Consider the following 21177-nt stretch of genomic DNA (forward strand, 5'->3'; position numbering starts at 1 on the left):
GGAGATGTGGTAATTGCGCGATCGAGCCTCGAAAATAGCCAAATGTCGTCCAAAAGAGTTTCTTCCAGCCTTACATTCTCACAAAATCATGTGCGTATATTTAACAGTGGCGTCACACTTCTTAGGCGTGCAGCGCTCATCGAAGGACTGAGCAGGCGTGGTTATGGTACTTTTATATCAGCTATAAAGGCTAGTTACTAAACGAAGCCTTGCCTTTTAATCATTCCTAGCTAGATTTCCTATCTATCTAGTCATGGCCCGTGAAGGGCTGCAAGCCGTTCTGAAAATTTTGTAGAGCATTGCAAGAGAGTATTGAGTAAGCAAGGGCTTTTATTAAGAAAGCTGTTAAAGCTGCTCTGTATATTGTGGCAATGATTCAACGGTCGCGCCTCGTGAAATACGTTTCCTAAATTTTACTGTATCACCACAATTCCGTGGGTCTGTTACGACTAGAATGAAATATACTATGTCAACATCTAACAAATTAAGCGTGGAAAAGATTAATGGCGACTTTTCATTGAGAAATTAGCCGTATACGCAATTGAGGTATGGAAAGATAAAGAAGCTAAGGAAATGCATGGTGGTATACCCAATATTTCGCTGTTGATGATATGCTCTGGCAACCTTAGCGCATTTAGGAAATTCTCAATACGTATAGGCTTGTAAACAATCAGGCATGGCACTAGGCACATACTAGGGAATCATATTCTCGTAGTATTTATCATAATCATGAGCGCTGGATTGGATATATATACCTTAGATCATGAGTGCGAAATGAGTGCCATTCATGTGGCATTAGTTCAAGTTTTTTATAGATCAAAGACTGCTTGCCAACCTCTAGCTACACCTTAAAATATGCAGGCCGCCAAATATCAATCATTCTCCCTGGCCCTCCTTGATCCAGGAGTCTTGCTACTTTCAACGCTACTTACGGTAGTGCTTTGGCCTTGGCTAGTACTCTTGACTTCGGCTTTTTCCTTCTCCTCTCTCTTTCTTTTCCTTTGCTCTCTTCATGGCCCCCTCCTTCTCCAAGGCCTGGATAGTATTATCACTCATTTCCCATAGCGTCTTCTGCGCTACATCATTTTCAATCTCGGGTCTCATGAATTTGATCTCGCGACACTCCTTTAGAAACTTTCCTCCTTCCCCTCTTCCATACTGTGCCTCCATAGCGGCATAGAGAAACGTCTGTGCTCCCTGGTCTGGGCTTTTCAGCACCAGCCACCAAAACGGCCACATTATTAAGTACAATGCTAGACCCCACAGGCTGCCAAAGGAAAGGTATCTCCGCATCCCTGGAGTGCGAGTCCAGCCAGGGTCGACGATGATGACACGAGCATTCATCGGATTCTTATCCGGACGTGAGTACGCTGTTAAATGTTTTTGAAATGCGGAGGCAAAGGTCATGAGCGCGAGTTTTGAGGTGGCGTAGACGGAGGAGGGTGTGAATGGGATTGCTTCTAGTTTTGCTTCGGTGTGCTGTTTTGATTTCAGCTTTGACTTCGACTTTGAACCTTTGTCCGGACCCGACTCTGGTGAGCCAAAATCCGGCAAAGTACCGCCCATGTAAGAACTGCATGTCCCAAATATTATTCGGACATCTCTGTCCGGAGGTTGTGCGCGCAGGGCAGGGCTCAGTATGCTCAGCAGGTGGAAGTTGGCAATGTAATTCAGACCCCAGGCTGATTCCAGTCCATCCTCAGTTGTGGTTGCGCTACCGCTTGGAGGAGTCCGGGTGTTGGCACATAGGATAATCATGTCCAAACGCCGCGGTGGCGCATTATCCACCCATTTCGTAGCGAACACTCGTATGCTATGGAGGGAAGTCAAGTCGACGTACTCCGCAGTGATCAGTTCATTCCCGGCTTGTATGCGTAGGTCCATTATATAGTCAACCAAGAAGGGATCGGATAGGGGTTGCTGTGTTAAGAGAACGAGTTGGGCCCCCCGAGATGCCAAAGCACGAGCAACCTCTGCTCCAATACCGGAAGTGCCACCCTGAGTGTATTAAGTTAGTTCAGGATATTAAATCATGAGCTGTCTTCTTACTGTCATCATAATCACCTTCGAATGCATCGTGCGCTCGGAGGTGTTGGTGGCTCCGTTGAAATAACGTTTGAGTACGTAGAGCAACACAAGCCATGGTGCAATCTTGAGAACTGTCCATGCATAAGGAATTGAAGAAACACCAGAGAACAGACCCTGGGCGGCAATGTGGAGCGGCATTGCTACTCGATGCGCAACAATCACATTGAGGATATAAGTTAACTTAGGACAATGTGCCAAGATCTTTGAGTATCAAGGTTATCGATCGGATCATTAATATTCCGTCTGCATATTAGTGTTCTTTGGCTGGCATAAGGTTAATCTGGAAACCCAGAGACTTCAATTCATAGGGCGACATGAGTCATTTTTTATGATCGCTCGATTTAGTTTCGGCGCTACCCCGGATCACAAATTCGCCAACTTATAAAAAGATCATTGGAGCCTCTTGTTAACATAAGGCTGCAGCTGCTTTAGCGCCACGCCGATTATTACCAAGCGACTACGGGGGGTTTCACGAGCCCCACTTCTCAAAGGTGCGGTAGAACAGGTTGATAAAACAATAAAAGCAGCCTCAGATGACCCGCTTCGTAAATCTTAGGAGATCAAATCTTTTGAGAGCCTTTTAACGCTCTGAGTTACCGCTCAAGAATTTTGTCATGCCTTATATTTGGCATCTCTTATTCTGAGTGTTCACTCCCTAGGCCAACTGCTTCCACCGCTAAACCAATTCCGGAAATAGTCGTATTAGCTGACCATCTTCACACACCGTATCTACCACATTAACTTGACTTAATTAGGGGCTCGCCTCAAATATTCGTCGGTTTACCAGTTATTGAGAATGTCTACCCAAAGTAAGAATATCAAAGGTAAATTACGCAAAACGGAATACGCTGAAACTCACCAATCAATATACAGATCTTCCCCGAGACACACACGAGCACCCATCTTCTCCGGACAACCAAAAAGATGACTTTGCAAAAGAGGGATCGTCGAACTTCCAGTTTGTCAACATCACCACAACTCCACGAATTAGCAAAGACTCAAAATCGCTGATCCGGGTCCAAGTGATGAAGAACTTCCATCGACGGAAACAGAAGCAAAAATCTTATAATGGGACTGAAGGAGATGACGCTCCTTCAGGTAGCGCGATGCCAATGACTGATTTAGCTGGGCATGTAAACAAATTTAGACTGGGGCCGTGGGGCCTCCAGCAAAGACCTACTCCGCCAAGAGCTCCTAGGAGGAAAGGAGGCAAGGGACAACCTCGTGTCTTGCTAACTCGAGATCAAGGAAAGAGTTCTCCGGAGCAACGAATATTAGAAGCTGCCACTGGAATTGACGAGGCCGATTTCTCCAGACCACAGGTGAACTCAAAGGAGGTAGAGGTGGATCAGACAACTATTGTTCCTATGACGGGCTCTCCTTCATATGAGGTCTTGATACCAGAGGATCTTGATTCGTCACTCTTCCTCACAACTTTAGAAGATTTCGGAGAGGATATGTTTCTTCCAGAAGACGTCTTGCAGGACGTAGGGAGAGGTTCAATAGAGTTACTGTTTAGTGATCCGGGAACAGGTTACAAAGATCCCTTCGACACCACACCCCTTCTGGACTCTAGCTGGACTCAGTTCATTCTTCATTACTGTAGGTCTTCCTACCCTCATGCTAAGATCATCTTTTGTCGCGTAGAATGTCTGTAAGACCTATCTCCTTTGCTAGAATCGATCCGGATTTTAGGACGACAATTTGACTGACCCAATTCTTACCAGCAAATTCCAACTTCAAAATCCCTTCATTCATGATGAATCTCAAGTTGGCCTGGCTTTCCATGGCTACGAAGGATGAGGCTTACTTTCATGCCCTCATCTCCCAATTCACTGCGCACTTCAGCTTGATTCACAAAAGGGGGGACCCAATGGAGGCTCTTACACACCGGATGGAAGCAGTGAAACTGGTAAATGCAAGGCTTGGAGATCCCGATCTCGAAGCTTCGGATGGGACAGTCAGTGCCGTCGCTTGCATAGCGAATTACGAGGTAAATACGTAACCATCAAGTGCTCAGTCCCAAGTACCGTTCGCTAAGTTTAGAACCAAACAACTAGGCGGGGAACGGGGCGCTGGTTAGCGTTCAAATACACATGAATGGCTTAGAACAGATGGTTAAGATGAGGGGTGGATTAGATGCCGCAGGGTTTCCCATATACCTTCAACGCAAAATAGCTTGGTAAATTCTATGTCCCTAGGGCATAAGTCAACACTAATTTATATTTTACCTTAATAGGGCAGACATCAACTCGGCTGCTGCTTTAGGGTCCAGCCCCATGCTTCCTCCCATCCAACGGCCCGATGTATCTCTCTTGCTAGGGCCTTTTACAGCATTCACAGGACGTCATATGGACTTGGAACCTCTTGGCAAGGATGTTTCGGATATATTCGATGATTTGCGGCAGCTTTCTCACATTCTTGCCTCAAGCAACACTACTGAACTTAAGCGGTTAGACAGCTTGCAGTACAGCGACTGGCTATACTGTGTCAAAAGAGCGCTCACAGATTTGTCAAATTGTAAAAGAGATGTAGAGAAGCAGATCCTTCCGTGCATATCCATTGCAGCTCTCATCCTAGTTGAAGTTTGTCTCCGAGGCATCAGCCTCAACAGCCGCATCATAGATAGGCTTGTCACAAGGGGAAAGACTACATTGGAGGTACTCTCCGCAGGCATATCAATTACTTCGACTGACACCGCCACCCGCATAATCCTGCTCTGGGTCCTTTTTGTTTGTGGCACAGCAGCCACCACGAGGGCTGAATACCCATGGTATGTCTGCAGGGTGGTCGAACTTTGTGATTTGCTGGACCTGCACAACTGGGAAGATGTGGAGGTAATCTTGGAAGATGTATGGTGGCATTCCACATGGATCCTGCCGTACGTGGCGCTCTGGGGTGAGATGGAAACGGCACGTGCCGCCGCGATACCTCTACGGACGTAGTCTCTATGTTTGCCGAAGTTTCCGTTTTCAACTATACTCCCTGGGGAGCTGAAAGATACTTACCGCATCCGGATTCCCCCCCTCCGAATGCGTGATCTCTACGGTACTTATCACTGAGCTGATCCTCAACAAGCAAAACGCAGGTCGAAGACACCACCAAACGGCATAATATGTGGGGGGTTTCGATATCGGTGCCAACCATCAGCACCATGACAGCCATACAAACACCTTGCATGTGGAGCCAACGATAAACACTATGTTAGGATACGCCGTCTTGACGGTAATACCTAGCTATGGTCTGTCCTAGAAATCGTGCTCTACGATCCAAACAACTAACGATATGACAAAATAAGGTTGCATTTACCACCTTACTCGAGGCTAGGGCTCTTAGAAGATTGCATGCCTTCCCCGACGTTACGGAGCGGCTGACGTCACACCCTTTTGAAAGCAAAACTGCGCTGAATAAAGATGGCAATGCTCTGATCAGTGAGCGGATTTGCATTCCTCTGTCTTCACCGCTCCGAGCGAGACAGTCAGAGCCGGTTGATGTTCACTGTTAAGATGCATCCTGGAAGTCCACCAGAGCAACAGCATCAGCTGAGAAGAGCTCCATTGACTAGGCATTTTAGCTACAAGAGTACTGAAGCAAAATTAAGATATCGCGAATAAGAGAACCGGAAGCTATGAATTTTCTCGATGCAGAGGTCTCATTGGATACTAGCCCAATTTTTTCCCCCTCTATCTAGGAGTATATTCAGGGACTCAGAATAGGCATACTCGTTGTAGTAATAAGCTCCTCGTAAGTCTCGTACGTGACCTTCAATGACATAGTGAAATTTAAACATTTTGCCAGTGACATATGAAGCATTAAACAGCCTCAAACCCTCTGTAGCATCAGTTTCGCAGCCTCTTGTCTAAGCACCACCCCATGTTCTCCGCCAAGACACCACTTCCCATTTTAGGAAATTTTCCTCAGTGTATTACATTCAAGGGGCCCTAGCACGCTTCTCGGTAAAGCAGCCACACTCGCCTTTTTGGTACTTTATGTTGCGCGTAGGATTCTGATCCTGCTTACGAAGAAATTACTCAAGCACTCTGCAATTAGTGCACCATGACTGCGGGGTGAAAATCATTGTTTGCAATACGAACACAACTCCGGGGTGTCAAACTTCGCCGGTAGCTGTCAATATGCGAAGCGCCGAACTGACTCATGACTTTTGGATTCTCCCAAGTTTCCAATTATAAACATTCGTTTATGAAGCGTAAATCTTTACTTGGAGCATATTTCTAGGTTCTTTTCCTGTCTTAATGCACATGACCTCTATTACATGCAATTAAAATGCTGGTCACTGCTCGGTGTTTTCGTTGGGACCTCAAAACTACTGTTACATGTGCTTAATTCTGTTGAAGCTTAAGAGGTTTCACTTACTCGCCATGCTTTGGTCAAGGTAGATAACTACCTAGGCCAAACCCACGGATATTTCGATTCGTACTGGGTTATCACTTCCCCCTTCCCCTGGCAAAATGGGTCCTACTGTTATCGATAAGGCCCAGCCAATAGAACCAATAGGATCAAGGCTTCGTGACTATACGCGTACTTTTGATTCTGGTGTTCGCATACGGACCAAATCTCGTAGGACCCTACCAGGCGAAGGTAAAACCAAGCTCGTAGTTTCAGTTCACAAATTGCCTGAATGTCTCGAACATAATCCTCTAGTTCTACTCAAATGAAATAGGTTATGACTTGACTGAGAATATGATACTGAACCAACCCCTATTTACAATGCAGGTATAACAGAAAAATATTGTCAATTTAAGACATAATATTATAGTCTATCATAGCCCAGTTTACGTGCTTAAAGAGAGAAACTCAAACCTTTGAGAATTTCCCATGCGCTATTGGTAAGTAGTCGCGCAAGGGGCTACTGCTACTCTAATTCTTGTCGCGCTATAGGAGTTAGGGCAAACACCTGAGTACATCGGGGCTAAATATATAAATGGTTTTTACAATTTTCTTGGGCATCTGAAGCTATTCACGTGAGATACCCAAGCCACCAAAAGTTGAGTAGACGCATAATTGACGCGCAGGGTAATGAATATGGCTAGACCCGAGATGAACCCCGGCGGCTTAGTGCAAAGAAAAGCACTGTGTCCAGTTGTTCGATAATCTCAGTTATCATCTGCCATAATTTGCATCTATTAGCTGAATGAACCAAAGATCCTGATGTATGGTACATGATATAAGAGTTGCATCTGGCGCGATGCCCTATTTGAGTAATATTCGAATTCACGTGCTCCACCCCATACTATTTACCACAAAATTCCCCTGTTTACTAATCTCTACATCATTACATGACGTGTAATAACTCGGAGATAAACTACGAAAGTTGTCAGCTATCCAAATCAAGAATAGTATACGGTTTTCGGATTCTCGTGCAGCTTCTAACGGATATTTCTCCGTTGCTAAGGGTGGGTCTAAGGGTGAATAGAACGGTAAGGCCGACCAAATCGGCACTTTAAATGCTGCTTTGGACTATGAGGGAGTTCTCAAAAACCGAAATCTATCTCCAACTCCTTCCTGTTAAATTGGCTCTATAGATGTTTGAACTTTCTTTTATCTCCCGAAAATGAGCACTCTCACGCTCAAGCATTATCGGGGAATAGCCCGGCGAATCTAACCATGGGATTCATTGCAGCCATGCGAGCAATAGGTAGTTCGCCTTGAATATTATACAACTAGTCTCCTTCCTGACGCGTTATTTCGAACCAAGATGTCAAAGATGGGAAAGGCCCGGTTTCTTCCCTCTTCATATCTTCTGACATTCCAAGGCCTGCCCCAAAGGCTGGCGAAGTTTTGATTAAGATAGAATGCTTTGGCCTGAACCGTATGGACTTGGGCCAGCGTTCCGGCAATTATCTAGTGCCACCACAGGCAGGCAGGATTCTTGGCGTCGAATTTTCTGGTACCATGGAAGTGCATGATGTGGAGGGTGAAGAAGATGTTTTCGTCATCGGAGATGAAGTTTTTGGCCCTACTTATGGAGGTACGAAGGGAACGCATGATCTGGTTGTTTGTTTAATTGCTTGCAGTAACTCACTGACGCAGGCGCATACGCCGAATTCGTATCTGTGTCTACCAAGATGTTGATCCACAAACCAAAGGAGATATCTTGGGAGGTCGCAGCCGGAATACCAGAAACATGGATCGCTGCCATACAGGCCATGTACTTTGTGGCTAGTTTTGCTCCCGGGAAATCAATCCTGTGGCATGCTGGTGCATCCTCAGTTTCCATTGTTGGAATACAGCTGAGCAAAGCCCACGGGGCGTCCGCCATTTACACAACAGTAGGGTCGTCTAGCAAAGTTGAATCCTGCAAGGATCTGGGGGCAACGTGGGCCTAGAATTACAAAGAGGAGAACTGGTCAGAGAGGTTATTGGAGGTCACTGGAGGGAAAGGAGTGGACATGATCGTTGATTTTATCGGGTAAAGCTATTTTCACCAAAACCTCGATAGCATTGCACTTGATGGTAAGATTGTCATCATGGGGCTTCTTTCTGGAAGTAAGGTTCCCGATGGACTGGATCTCCAGGTTTTCGTTAAAAAGAGGATTGCGATCGAAGGAAGCAGGTTAAGAAGCCGTGGTACGGACTATCAGATGAAATTGCGGGATAAGCTGGTACAGATGGCTTTGCCAAAATTTGTTAATGGTACATTCCAAATTCCAGTGGAGAAAGTTTTTAATTGGAAGGATATTCAAGAGGCGCATGCTCTGATGGAGGGCAATATGACTAAGGGGAAGATTATATGCATGGTTGAATAAGAGTAGTATCTACATCTGTTAAAGATTTCGAATAGGTATTAGCAGTTGGAATATGGCATTTTTGCTTACCTACGGCAACCAATGGAGAAAATTAGTTGACATGCTTATGGATTTGAGAATCTCTTGGAGCTGAGAGACCTGGCCAGCCGGAAATACTTCGAAGGGAATCCGCCTCAATGTACACAATTGTCGGGGCGAATTGAAAGTAACATATAGTACTTGCGTCGTAGAAAAGGGCTCTGGGGAACCTTGATGGTATTAGCGTAAATGAGCGTTTTCACTGACGTCGGGACACATCCTTATGAAACAAGATCGGGATTGTCGTTCCGGAAAATTCCTGATTTGGGCCCGCGTCTCAATCGAGAAGGGGTTGACTTATGTCCGAATAGTCACTCTTATTCATCATTCCTTGCGTTCCTGAACAACGTGTATGTGGTGTAATGTGAAGCTAAGGGCTATCTTCCATAATTGAATTGAGTCGTGATTATCTTCGAATTACTTATAACGTACAAAGCAAGACACTCTTTGGTTCCGAGCTATGAGTTGTTGCTCCATGCACTCTCTGGGTGACGAGTTCTGACATCGTATGGAGACAGGATTCGCCCCGGCTGACGTCTAACTTCAGGGTTGTAACAGTTTCTGTGAGTCCTCATCACACGGTTGGCTTCGTGTCTTTTTTTCTTTTTTTCTAAAAGCTCGTTGCCAACTTTCCCATCTTATGAAACAATTTCCCCTCGTCTCATCATCAATAAGATCGAAGTTTGGTTTCCAGTGGCAGTTCCCCTTGAGAGGTCTCTGCATATGACAAGGATGCTCGACTGCTGGCTTCTTGCACTATAAACTGTATCCAGCCTTATAGCTCGGTACATCATTTCTGCGTTTGTCAAGCTTCCCTATCATTCCTGCTACATAATATCTCTTTCAAATAACTCTGGTAGCCTGGGGAGGCTCTTCCATTCGCGATGGCGCTGTTGATCTTTAAGTTCCCTAAGCACTGAAACAGTTTTCTCCACGCTCTCTTTTGCTCGACTCAGCCAAGTTGCTTAAAACGCCTTTATCTCTCGAATGACGATTCGAATTATGAGGTACCTATCACAGTATGACGTGTTCGCTGCTTAGCTCAACTAGATCGCCAGGATTGCTTCTTGGTCAGTATTCGCAACTGTGTCGACTTGTAGGGCTCTTGGTCTCCTAAGAACAAATCATATCTAAAGCTGACAGGTCCAGGAATACTTCTTGTAAAAACGAGAGAAGGGGGAATGTTAGGACTCATCGCGGGCTATATAACATGAATGCGAAGTCACTCTTGGCTGCGTTCAATCTTTGTAGGGCCTGGTTAGTAAGGGCTCTGCTGAAACTTGTATGGTTTAAAGGAATGGCTGTAGATCTCTAGCACGAGCTGCCGGATGCGTATATCATTTTTCGAAAGGCTTGTGAAGGGAAAATTGGTGTTGTTGACGTTACACTTTCAAGGTTATCATACATTAACTTTTCCTTCCGCCAAGCAATATAGGGCTAAAATAGCTCCTTCCGAACACTGCTGATGCAGTCAGCCTTTCTATTTTCTGATTTGAGAGTTCGAAGTGGCTACCCCTTCTCTAACAATTCTAAGAATGAAGCCTATAATAGCGGTTCCGGCTACAGCGGCGCTTGTATACCGTGCTTGGTCACGGAAATCCCTAACACCACTGGGCATTGCGGTCGCTACCGCAACAGCTGTTGCACATACAATTCACCCATGNAGTGTTTTCTTCGCACTGCTTGCTGTGTTTTTCCTCTCCGGAACAGCAGTGACGAAGGTATGTTATTTTCAGATAGACCATTAGTTGACTGCTGCTAATGGTAGATGCAGGTTAAACATGATGTGAAAGCTCGTCTCACGCACTCTTCGACCGGCTCACCCGGTGGTGAAGGACCCCGAACCCATGTTCAAGTTCTAGCGAGCTCCCTTGTGGCATCTATCCTTATTCTGCTACACACATGGCTGACTTATACGGCTGAACGTCACACTACACTTCAAGCGGATAGGACGGCGTGCTGGCCAAGAGGCAGCGACGTACTTGTTATAGGAATTGTCGCGTAAGCTTTGAATATTCTCTTTGCTTTGGTAAATTCGTTAGTAGCGATATTTCTGATGGAATTGTGGCTAGAAACTACGCTGCTGTGGCCTCGGACACCTTCTCCTCAGAGCTAGGAATTCTTTCTTCTCACCCACCTCGCCTTATTACCGCTCCTTGGCGTGTCGTGCCCCCCGGGACAAACGGCGGCGTTACGCTTACCGGCCTTGGCGCTGGTCTTCTTGGGTCTTTCATCATCGCATTTACCTCCACTTTGCTCATTCCGTTTTGCGATCCCAATTCTGTCCAACATGGTTACGGTGGCCGGACTTGGACGATGTCTGATAAAGCCTCGTATACGGCCGCACTTACACTTGTGGGGTTCTGTGGAACGCTTCTCGACTCCTTACTTGGTGCGGTCCTCCAAGCCAGCGTCGTAGATGTCCATTCTGGAAAGATTGTAGAAGGTGAAGGCGGACGGAAAGTCCTGGTACACAGTGCTGGATCGTTACGCATGAAGCAAAGAGCGAAGCTGCGAAGCCAAGTTGTCGACCATGAAGAGGGTGAAGAGGGTGTGGCCAAAACTACGGCATTAGGAAGTTCACCGGAAGCAGCAAGCAGATTACAGGCTGTAGACAAGGCTGGAAGTGCGGCCTCAGGGCCTGCGGAAGATAAACCTCATGAGAGCAGACGAGTCGACACTGGACGGGATATATTGGATAATAATGCAGTTAATTTGCTTACGGCCTTGATAGTAAGTGTCGGTGCAATGCTTGCAGCCTGTAGAATCTGGGACCTGCCTTTCAGTAGCATCCTTTCATAGAACATAGGCTTTAATACTACGTATAGGCATGGAAAGCATCTGAGGATATGTTCGGTCCCGTTCTATGGCTGTGGATTAATGTTAAATTAGAGATATATAACAGGAGAAAATTTTAAAGACATTTTGGACCGCCAGCTAAATCATGCTACCTGCGCCTAAACGATTAATCAAACCCTAAAAATGATGGCTAGATACTAAGGGGTTGTTCAGTTGCAATATGGAGGCCTCAGATTCAGTTCATAATCTGTTGGTTCGGAGTGATTTTGTCTGCACAGTCACCGCTCGCGAAACGCCAGAATAGTACGCTAAAATATTGGCAACTTTAACGCTTCTGAAATGGAGCTCTTGGCGTCATTTCAATATGCAGCTTAAAACTCTACGTTCAGATTCCATTTTAATCTGAGGCCTCCACATTGCATACGGCCGTGCCACAGACGTATGCTAAATTAGGGAGGAGCGCGCTCTTTCTGACGGACTTTCGGTTCAGATTCAATCTGACGGTTTTGCAACCGAACAGTACCTAAGTTGGCCCATTTTTGGAAATATGCCAAAATCCGCCAAGCCACGCTAAGCGGCGGCGCGTCAACCCTCGCAGCCTTGAGCTGTCCTGCTAGCATGATAGCTTAAACACCGACGACACCAGCTCGAACTCCGCCATCAAACCCATATATCTCGATCCAGCAATCTATCGAAGGCTTCCTACATCGTTCACAAAACCTAGACTCATTTGTCTTTCATCCTAGCCGTCGTCATGGTAAGTATTCCAGGCAAAGCCGCAAGCTACTTCCATACCCATCTCCGACCTCTCTACAATTACCAGTACAACGAACTCACAAATCCCTCTAGTCCCTCCGCTTCGTCCCCCCAGCCGCCAACCCAGCCTCCACAACCGCCTACACCGGCGCCCCCTCCGCCCCCGGCATCCACGACACCCTGCGCTCCTCGCTCGGCCTGACCACGCCGGCACCCACGAACTCGTCCGCCCAGCCGCTCCAGCTGCAGTCCTCGCACCCGCTCGAGGCACGGTTAGCGCAGTGGCGCGCGGCGCAGGATGCGGTGAAGATGGAGTCGCTGCGGCGCACGTTCGGCATCGCGGAGCCGGTGCGTCGGGGCATGGAGCTGAAGATTGCGGGAGCGGGCGAGTGGCGGCCGCAGGTATTAGGCGGGGCTAGCAGCGTGCATAGCGATATTCTGGCTGGGCGAGATTGCGAGATTGGGTGGGAGGATGTTTTTGTTGGTGAGTGTGATCTCGTGCCCCCTGCTAGTCTTGGTGATACTGGAAGGGTTGGAGAGATTGTGTGGGGGAGGAGGCCGAGTAGATATAGGGCTGTGTTGTTTTGGAAATCTGGAAAAGGGTTAGTTGAGTATATTGCTAATGTGTTTGTCGTGTTAGGCAATGAATTACGTGCAGTTCCAGATTTCCACGGCGAAATGGAGGCGAGACTGAAGATGAACTGGTGATTTTGGTGTAGCATTGGAAGAAAGACTGGCTAATAGACCGCTTGAGCATGGGAGATTGGAGTGGTCGTGGAAGGGAGCATGACCTGCGCCGCGCTACGCAGTCACCGGAGTCTGATTGCAATTCCGCATGTACAACAGACCTTTATATAACTTGTAGACTTGCGCAGAATTCTCATGGCATCGAATTTCTATTGTCCTGCAGTTGGCCGGCGGAGTGAGGCCTCCAATTAAGATCTATTGACGACTCCACCTAATCTACCAAGACCGTGGGACATTAGTCCATACCATTCGTACCATCCATAGTTGTACAATAAACTCTGAATACGCTCACCCAATAGAGAGCATCCATATGCACACGTACAATAACTCTCAGAATAGAGCCAAAAATGGACAAGAAAAAGCAAATGAATCCTTCCCACCCAACGCCATCCGCCGCCCATGGCGTGCTCTGTAAATTGTTTGAAAACACGTTACGGAAAAGGAGAAAGGGAAGGGATAATTATGAAGACATGCCACCCGTACCAAGCGTTCCAGGCAATAGAACAAAATTACTTGCATGCACGCAATGCCGATTCACCTCACCCAATTGCCGTCTCCGTTCAAATCTGATAAGGGATAGCGCCGATCAGATCGATGATATGCTCCTCTTTTAATTTCATCCCCACACGCAGACTAGACCTACAACCATAAGTGGGGCTCCAGCGTACAGTTTCACTCAATCGCCTTGATTTAGAAGCCAGAGGGAAGAGCTTCATAGTATCACGCAGCGGCATCCGGCATGAGGCTCATCGTCACCGTGATTGCGGCTGCCGCCTTTACTTGTTTTTGCATCTTCCTCATCGACGACTTCTTGCGGCTTGATAGTCATATGCACGACGTTCGGAGATTCAGTTTGGAATCGGCAATCTGGTCAGGTACAGGAAGATTAATGGTGTTCAACCTCCGGGGAACTTTAAGTAATAATAGGACGTACCTTTTAAAGGCGCCTTGTCATCTAGCATTCGTCCGAAGTGTATCAGTCGTATCGAACTGGGAGATGTTGGCCGTGGTTCCCATTCTAAAATGCCAAGGATTTATGTCAGTCCCTTCTTCCTTAACAAATGCACACGGGAGCTGGATGCAATGCATAAGCACCGGCTGTAGCTGCGTCTTACCTTCCCTCCAGTCTCTCCAGATCAGCTCTTTAAGCGTGTACACGCTGATGTTGTACGGATCCATAGCTTCCACGTTGACATTTCGTTTCTTCAAATACCTTTCATCAATTTTATATGGATGTCTGGCGCCGCTGGTGAGAAGTAATGTAATTACAACAACCGGTCCGTTAGAGGTGTCAGGTTTTGCAGCAGGCGTGTCGGTAGAAGGCCCGATTGCCTCAGTTTCAGCACAAGTTAAGGTAGCGGGAGCAGAGGGTTTGGAGGGAGTAGATTGTGATATCGATTCGGAAGTTGGCGGGTTTGATTGTGCTTGCGATGCTTGCTGCGATTGTGATTGCGGTCGTTCCGGCTGCTGTTCTGGAGGCGGGTTGGAGGCGGAGGCCGCTGCAGGAGCTGATTCCGTCATAGTGGATCCATGAGGCTGTTCTGCAGATGGGGATTGCAGTGCGTTCATTTCGACAGTACTAATAAATCGCACAGCGCTCTCAGTCCCCGAGGGCTCTAGTTGTGAATTGCCAGCGGCAGCAGGAGCAGAGGTCTGATCGGGGGAAGCAGCCATTGCTGGCTTGGTGACGTATGAGACAGGACGACTGCAAGACGGTGGGGATAAATGAATGAAGGAAAACAAAGGGATGGTAATATGGGGGGGAGCGACGGCTTCTCCTAGCGTGCTGGCGTTAGAAGGGTGTTCGGTATGGAGTGTTTGGGTTGGTGTTCCAAGTTCCAAGAGGCTGTTGAGGGCCAGGCGCAGATCTTCGGTTGCAATTTCGCCGCCTCTCACTCCGCAAAAATGATTGACAATATCACAAGGGCCCGCAAAAGAGACAAGAATTGCTTGGCTAATAAGCTTGTTTGACTGGTTCTCTCCTTTCTGCCAAAAGAAATACTGCAACTTCACGGCTTTTCTTTTTCCTAAACGCCTGCTTGAAACGGAGCACTTTTCTGCATGAACAACCAGCTGCCAGACTCCCCCAAAAGCAAGGTTTCACTCCAACACAACAGGGATCGTGCTGAACTGCCTAACACAGGCCCAACACAGGCCTTCCATTTCTTTTCCGCCTTTCAGAGCCATGGAAAATGCGACCACACCCCACTGGATTATTATTCGTAACGTCGCCCTATTAATTTAATGCAAATATTATGCCTGCATGACACGTCATTGGGCGATGGAAAGACATGGCAATTCCATTTCGTCGTCTGCAGGCATTGGTACTTGATTTTCTCCTAGGATATCGTCAAGTTTTACTACGGATATGACCGACTCTGTTCTGTCTGTGCCAATGTAGACCGCCGGACGACGAGCTCACACCTTCACGTGGTGTCCGGTGCCTAGTACCCTTACCTGTCGGAGTAGTGAACTTGTATTGAGAAGCTAGGATGGGCTCGAGCAAACGACACCACGAGCGTTCGCGCAATAGGGGGAGAGGAAGGCAGTCTCTCGTCCGCCGATCGAATCGAATCAGACGCGTACACAGGTCTATACGAACACGACTCGACTTCGATCCAAATACCTTGATCCTTAACTCTCAAGAATTGTTCATACACGATCAATTACACTACAGGTGCTATTCATGATAAAGAGAAGCTGTGTTTTGTTGAATACTGTGGCTTTAGTAGTGTTAAGGTGCTTACCCATAGCCCAACCGTTTCCATAGATTCGCCATCCTTTCTCTGTTAATACACGCCACAGTAGTCAGGAGGTGGAGACCTCGAAATTACTACCAGAGGGGATACCGGGGTGGAGCTCGTAGAAGTACTTGTGGCATAGGATTCAATATACGGAAGGCGTCCCTTAAGGGAGTAGGATAATAGAGAGTGGATGGATCTCTTTTGTTTATGGCTGCGCTGTTGTTTATAGGCAAGCTCTCTATATAATTATACTATAATAGAAGACCCGGCATGGCGCTTGATGACAGCTAAAACAGTTTCAAAAAAGGAAAGCCAATGTAAACCCGCGAGAAGGTCTCCGGCCATCCAGTCCCAAAACAAGCGGCCGCTGTTGACCTTTGTCCTTGAAGATTTCTGGATTACTTCAACGTACTGCCCGTTGTGCTGCTTACTGTTTCTGTCTCTCAGCACGGTACCGGGATATCTGACACAAGCATGTCGGAAGAAGCCGCCTGGATGGGTTTGCCACGTCATAAGCAGGCAAGAACGCGGTCGTGTTGTGTCTGGTAATACCGCCGTCCATTTAGACACCCGTCAACTCATACTCTCCACCATGTGGTTGTGCAAATCCTGGCTAACGAGAATGACCATGAAGAGACAAATCGTCTATTCGTTACTTTTGATTCTGGTGTTTGTGCACGGTCCACCTCTCGTAGGACGTCACCTGCGGAGTGGATACGTATGTCCGTTAACGTGATTCTATGGTCTGAGCTCGCAAGGGCGGAGCCTGAGTACTCCCATCCCCTAATTTACCCCCTTTTCTCTCGAGGATGGCTAGCTACTTGTATCTTGCGCGCATAAGTAAGTCTCCTTCTCCCCTAAATCAACCGGGTTGTCCTATAAGTAGAGCGTAGTAGTAATATAGCTAGGTAGCAGTTAAGAAGTGCTTTTCTTTAAATTCTCTTATCTTTTATTACTTTCATAGCTTTGGGGTTTTTCAAGCCCGCTGTACTAGCCCAATTTATTTAGATATAACATGCGGATCGTTGGTACCCCCTAACGATAATTTTGACCCGACCTTATGATTAATAAGCCGATTAATTAACACAAAGCTTTAATTTAGAGCCTTATTGCATAGAGCTTAATTAACATATACTAGTAGGTATGGATTTATTTCGTAAATCCTATACCTCCGTCGTGCTTCGCAGTAGGGGGTAAGCTTTGGGTAGAGCCTTGTGCAGAGCTTTAATAGAGCATTATATAGAGCTTTGGTAGAGCCTTGTGCGGAGCTTCGTGCAGAGCCTTGCGCAGAGCCACGTGCAGACGTGCATACGTGCAGCCGTTTGTTCTGGCGATTAATTGCAGAGACATTTGTAGAGACGATTGTACAAGCAATTGTATGAGCGTTTAATTGATCATTCGTACGGGCGTTCGTGTAGGCAATTAATTGATTGATCAATTGTATGGACGTTTATAGAGCCGTGCGTAAAGCCGTGCATAGAGCCATTTGTAGAGCCGTTCGTAGAGACGTTCATACGGGCGTTTAGTTGATTGATTGATTGTATAGGCGTTTATATAGGCAATTAATCGATTAATCGACTAATTATATGGGCGTTCGTACGGGCGATCGTGCAGACGTTCGTAGAGCCGTTTATAGAGCCGTTTGTATAGACGATTCTAGAGCCTTCCTAGTATATTAATGCTGCATGTTAGTAGAGCTTTAAGCTCAAGGGGGAGACCCCCTTGGACCCCCCCTACGCACTGCGTGATCCATTCACTGCGTAGGCAGAGCTCTTGCAGAGGCTTTAGTAGAGCGTTTGGTAGAGCTTTTACAGAGCTTCGTGTAGAGCTTCGTGTAGAGCTTCGTATAAAGCTTCGTGTAAAGCTTCGTATAGATCTTCTATAGGGCTACATATAGGCGTGCAGACGTTCGTACGGGCGATCAATTATAGAGACGTTTATAGAGACGATCGTATAGGTAATTATATAGACGTTTGATTGATTGATCATATGGACGTTTAATTGATCGTTCGTATGGGCGTTCGTATGGGCGTTCGTACGGGCGATCGTGTAGACGTTTATAGAGCCGTTCGTAGAGCCGTTCGTAGAGACTATTGTACGGCAATTAATCGTATGGGCGGTTATACGGCCAATTGCAGAACCTGCCCAGTATATTAGTGCTGCGAGTTAGTAGAGCTTTGGAGCTCTGTATAGGGCTTCGAGCAAAGCTTCGAGCAGAGCTTCGAGCAGAGCTTTAAGGGGGAGACCCCATTGGACCCCCCTGCGCACTGCGTGCTCTATTCACTGCGTGGGCAGAGCTCTTACAGAGGCTTTAGTAGACTTTAGTAGAGCTTTTAGTAGAGCTTTTGCAGAGCTTTTGCAGAGCTTTGTGTAGAGCTTCTATAGAGCCACGTGTAGACGTGTAGGGTGCAGACGCTCGTACGGGTGATCAATTGTAGAGACGTTTGTAGAGACGATCGCATGGGCAGTTGTATGGACGTTCATACGGGCGATCGTGTAGACGTTTGTAGAGCCGTTCGTAAAGCCGTTTGTGGAGTCGTTCGTGGAGCCGTTCGTGGAGCCGTTCGTAGAGCCGTTCGTAGAGACGATTGTACGGCGATTGACCGTATAGGCGGCGGTTATACGGCCGATTGCGGAACCTTCCTATATATTAGTGCTGCGTGTTAGTAGCTTTGGAGCTCCGTATAGGGCTTTGAGTAAAGCTTTAAGCAGAGCTTTAAGGAGGAGACCCTCTTGGACCCTACTGCGCACTGTGTGCTCCATTCACTGAGTGGCCAGTATACTGGGTGGGCAGAGATGCTGCAAAGCCTTTGGTAGAGCTTTTAGTAGAGCTTTACAGAGCTTTGTACGGAGCTTCGTGCAGAGCTTTTGCAGAGCTTTGGTGGAGTTTAGTATTTTGAAGTTCGTCACGTGGATTCTGCCACATCTTACCGCGCGCAACATTTTTCCAGCCAATTAGAAGCCGAGGCTCGGCCAATCAGAAGCTGGCTTGGCAAGGTTTGAACTCCAGGACCCGAAAGTATAGACCACTCGTACCTCGGGTCAATCAACTTTTTAACAAAAAAGGTTAGCGATATCCGCTTGCGGATATACGTATGTCCGCTAATTGATTCTACGGTCTGGGCTTGCTGAGGTAAGGGTGCCACAGTGCTACGCCTTAAAGTTTTTACGACGTGGCGTATTTCAACAGCTACCCCACCACGTGCCCCGCCTCCCCTGGTACCTGCCGTGACTCATAAAGGTACTGAATAAAAACAACACACGAACAACTTCCAACGCAAATTCTACAGCTTCCATCTAACATCCGCAAATCTTTCTTCGACTCTTTCTTCGACGCCTTCTCCCATTCTACCTCCAACTCCCAGCTTAAGTCCAGGCTCTGTTACGAACATAGAGAATGGCATCGCAATCCTCCAAGCGACCCTCTGAAGAACCCCACTACACGCAAGGTCCTGCTAAACGGCTTCACCGAGCTGCCTCCGAGCCACTACTAGGTCTCCCGGCTTCTGCAAATACACCTTCTATAACGCCACTATCTACTCCGCCCTCCAGCTTCTCCAATACTCCTGCAACTAACATTTCGTCTCCAACCATATCAACAAACCGTCCAGTATCTCCTGTACGCCCTACAACGCCTAAGACGCCATCAAAGGCCGCTAGTCATTGGGTGCCACCAACAAAAGATATTTTTAAGATGAGTTTAGAAGAGGTTCATGCGTATATAAGGTTAAACGGTTGGGAAATCCGTATGCGAAGCGCCTTCTCTTAGTTGTTATGGGTATATACTAATAGTATAATAGACGTATGGAATTCTATCCTAGATGACAGTTCTCCGGATATCGATTACGAATATTCCATGTACCAACAGGGGTTGGGTAAGGATGGCGATGAGGATATGTAACCGACTGCCAGTACACCGCCAAACGACTACACCTGAATCGAACGATTCGGCAGAGCCTCCTACGAAGGATACTGAACAGTTACCGACTCCTAGCAGAACGGTATCTCCAGATCTACCAGAAACAAACACTACACCGGGAGGACTTCAAGACGATATCTTGGATACAATTGAAGCAACTCCTACCCAGCCAGGTTCGCCAGAACCGTCGAATACAGCCCCACGAGCTAACGAAGTCTTGGCCGAACCTTCTACCGACCTTATCCTACCAGAAGGATCCAAAAGAATTCGACGTCAAGCGTATGCAGCAGCACTAGCCAATCTATCTACCCTATTTGGTTACTACGCTGGTTTTGCTACAGGACTAGTAAAGGACATCAGCCAAACTAGATCCTTATCCTCATCTCTACATCGGGAAAATCTTCCTCCTGAACCAAAGAACCTCAAGGAGCTAAGAAAGCATCCATTGACTACCGGCTTCCAAAAGGCTATGGAAAAAGAATACAACGACCTAAAACGCCAAGGGACATTCAAGACTGTACCAAAAGAAAAAGCAGGCAATGAGCAGATCCTTCCACTGAAATGGGTCTTCAAATATAAGTTCGACAGCGACGGCTACCTACAGAAGCTCAAAGCTAGGCTATGCGTCCGTGGAGACCTGCAGATCACCGAAGAAGAGACCTATGCAGCAACCCTAGCTGCTCGAATATTCCGTGCCCTCATGGCTATAGCAGCCGCATTCGATTTGGAAATTCGACAGTATGACGCCGTAAACGCGTTCACAAACGCCAAGCTCAGTAAACCAGTCTACTGCTACTGCCCAGAAGGATTCAGTGTGGCCAACAGGCAGCGTCGCTAGCAGCGTCGCTGGCAGCTAGCTGCTTATATAAGCAGTCAGTCAGCGGTAAGACTGCAGCGAGCTGACAGCTCGCTGCATAGGTGGTAAGAAAGGATGGTGTTTTAAAGCTTTTAGTAGAGGTCAAAGATCTAAGGGTCTTCGGCTAAAATTCGGGCGGGAAACCCCTGGGATATTTATATAAAATAGTATAGTTTTCTCCAAATTCCCCGTCGCGTATATAAACGCGTTTATATTAACCTTTTTATTACCACGGAAAATGCAACGTACCTTATATTTTGCCAGCTAGCTAACTAGTAAAGCTTCTTCCTCTACTCCTTCCTTATTAAGTTTACAATCTACGCGTTAATTAAGCTTTTTAGCATCCCATAGGCGTCGCGGATCTACTACTTCTACTCCCCTTATAATTAAAGACACGCCCGAATTAAATAAGTAGAATAACTC

General features: G+C 46.9%; 5 protein-coding genes across 5 annotated transcripts; 3 read left to right on the plus strand and 2 right to left on the minus strand.

The window, feature by feature from the left end:
* Positions 1-733: 733 nt before the first annotated feature.
* On the minus strand, positions 734-2347 carry K441DRAFT_703841 (NAD(P)-binding protein). Its single transcript, XM_067653498.1, has 2 exons — positions 2050-2347; positions 734-1998 (listed from the first exon to the last, which is right to left on the minus strand). The coding sequence occupies exons 1-2, from the start codon at positions 2224-2226 to the stop codon at positions 952-954; spliced, it is 1224 nt and encodes a 407-aa protein (XP_067507161.1). The 5' UTR covers positions 2227-2347; the 3' UTR covers positions 734-951.
* A 389-nt stretch (positions 2348-2736) lies between these two features.
* Positions 2737-5180, plus strand: K441DRAFT_367726 (uncharacterized protein). The gene is made up of 5 exons (XM_067641429.1): positions 2737-2897; positions 2962-3690; positions 3816-4081; positions 4149-4270; positions 4328-5180. Exons 1-5 carry the CDS (start codon positions 2885-2887, stop codon positions 5031-5033), a joined length of 1836 nt encoding a protein of 611 aa, XP_067507162.1. The 5' UTR covers positions 2737-2884; the 3' UTR covers positions 5034-5180.
* A 2533-nt stretch (positions 5181-7713) lies between these two features.
* K441DRAFT_685332 (GroES-like protein) lies at positions 7714-8855 on the plus strand (the record flags this gene model as incomplete). Its single annotated transcript, XM_067651868.1, has 5 exons — positions 7714-7744; positions 7805-8077; positions 8140-8425; positions 8465-8518; positions 8549-8855. The coding sequence occupies 5 exons, from the start codon at positions 7714-7716 to the stop codon at positions 8853-8855; spliced, it is 951 nt and encodes a 316-aa protein (XP_067507163.1).
* A 1613-nt stretch (positions 8856-10468) lies between these two features.
* On the plus strand, positions 10469-13196 carry K441DRAFT_685333 (UMP1-domain-containing protein; the record flags this gene model as incomplete). Its single annotated transcript, XM_067651869.1, has 5 exons — positions 10469-10654; positions 10708-10934; positions 11006-11666; positions 12582-12972; positions 13129-13196. The coding sequence occupies 5 exons, from the start codon at positions 10469-10471 to the stop codon at positions 13194-13196; spliced, it is 1533 nt and encodes a 510-aa protein (XP_067507164.1).
* A 751-nt stretch (positions 13197-13947) lies between these two features.
* Positions 13948-14672, minus strand: K441DRAFT_516691 (ubiquitin-like protein; the record flags this gene model as incomplete). The annotated part of the gene is made up of 3 exons (XM_067642116.1): positions 13948-14102; positions 14170-14253; positions 14351-14672. Coding segments are annotated over 3 exons (561 nt in total), but the record flags the coding sequence as incomplete, so codon positions are not given.
* Positions 14673-21177: the final 6505 nt, after the last annotated feature.

Source organism: Cenococcum geophilum, assembly GCF_001692895.1.
Source record: "Cenococcum geophilum 1.58 unplaced genomic scaffold K441scaffold_9, whole genome shotgun sequence".
NCBI lineage: Eukaryota > Fungi > Ascomycota > Dothideomycetes > Gloniales > Gloniaceae > Cenococcum > Cenococcum geophilum.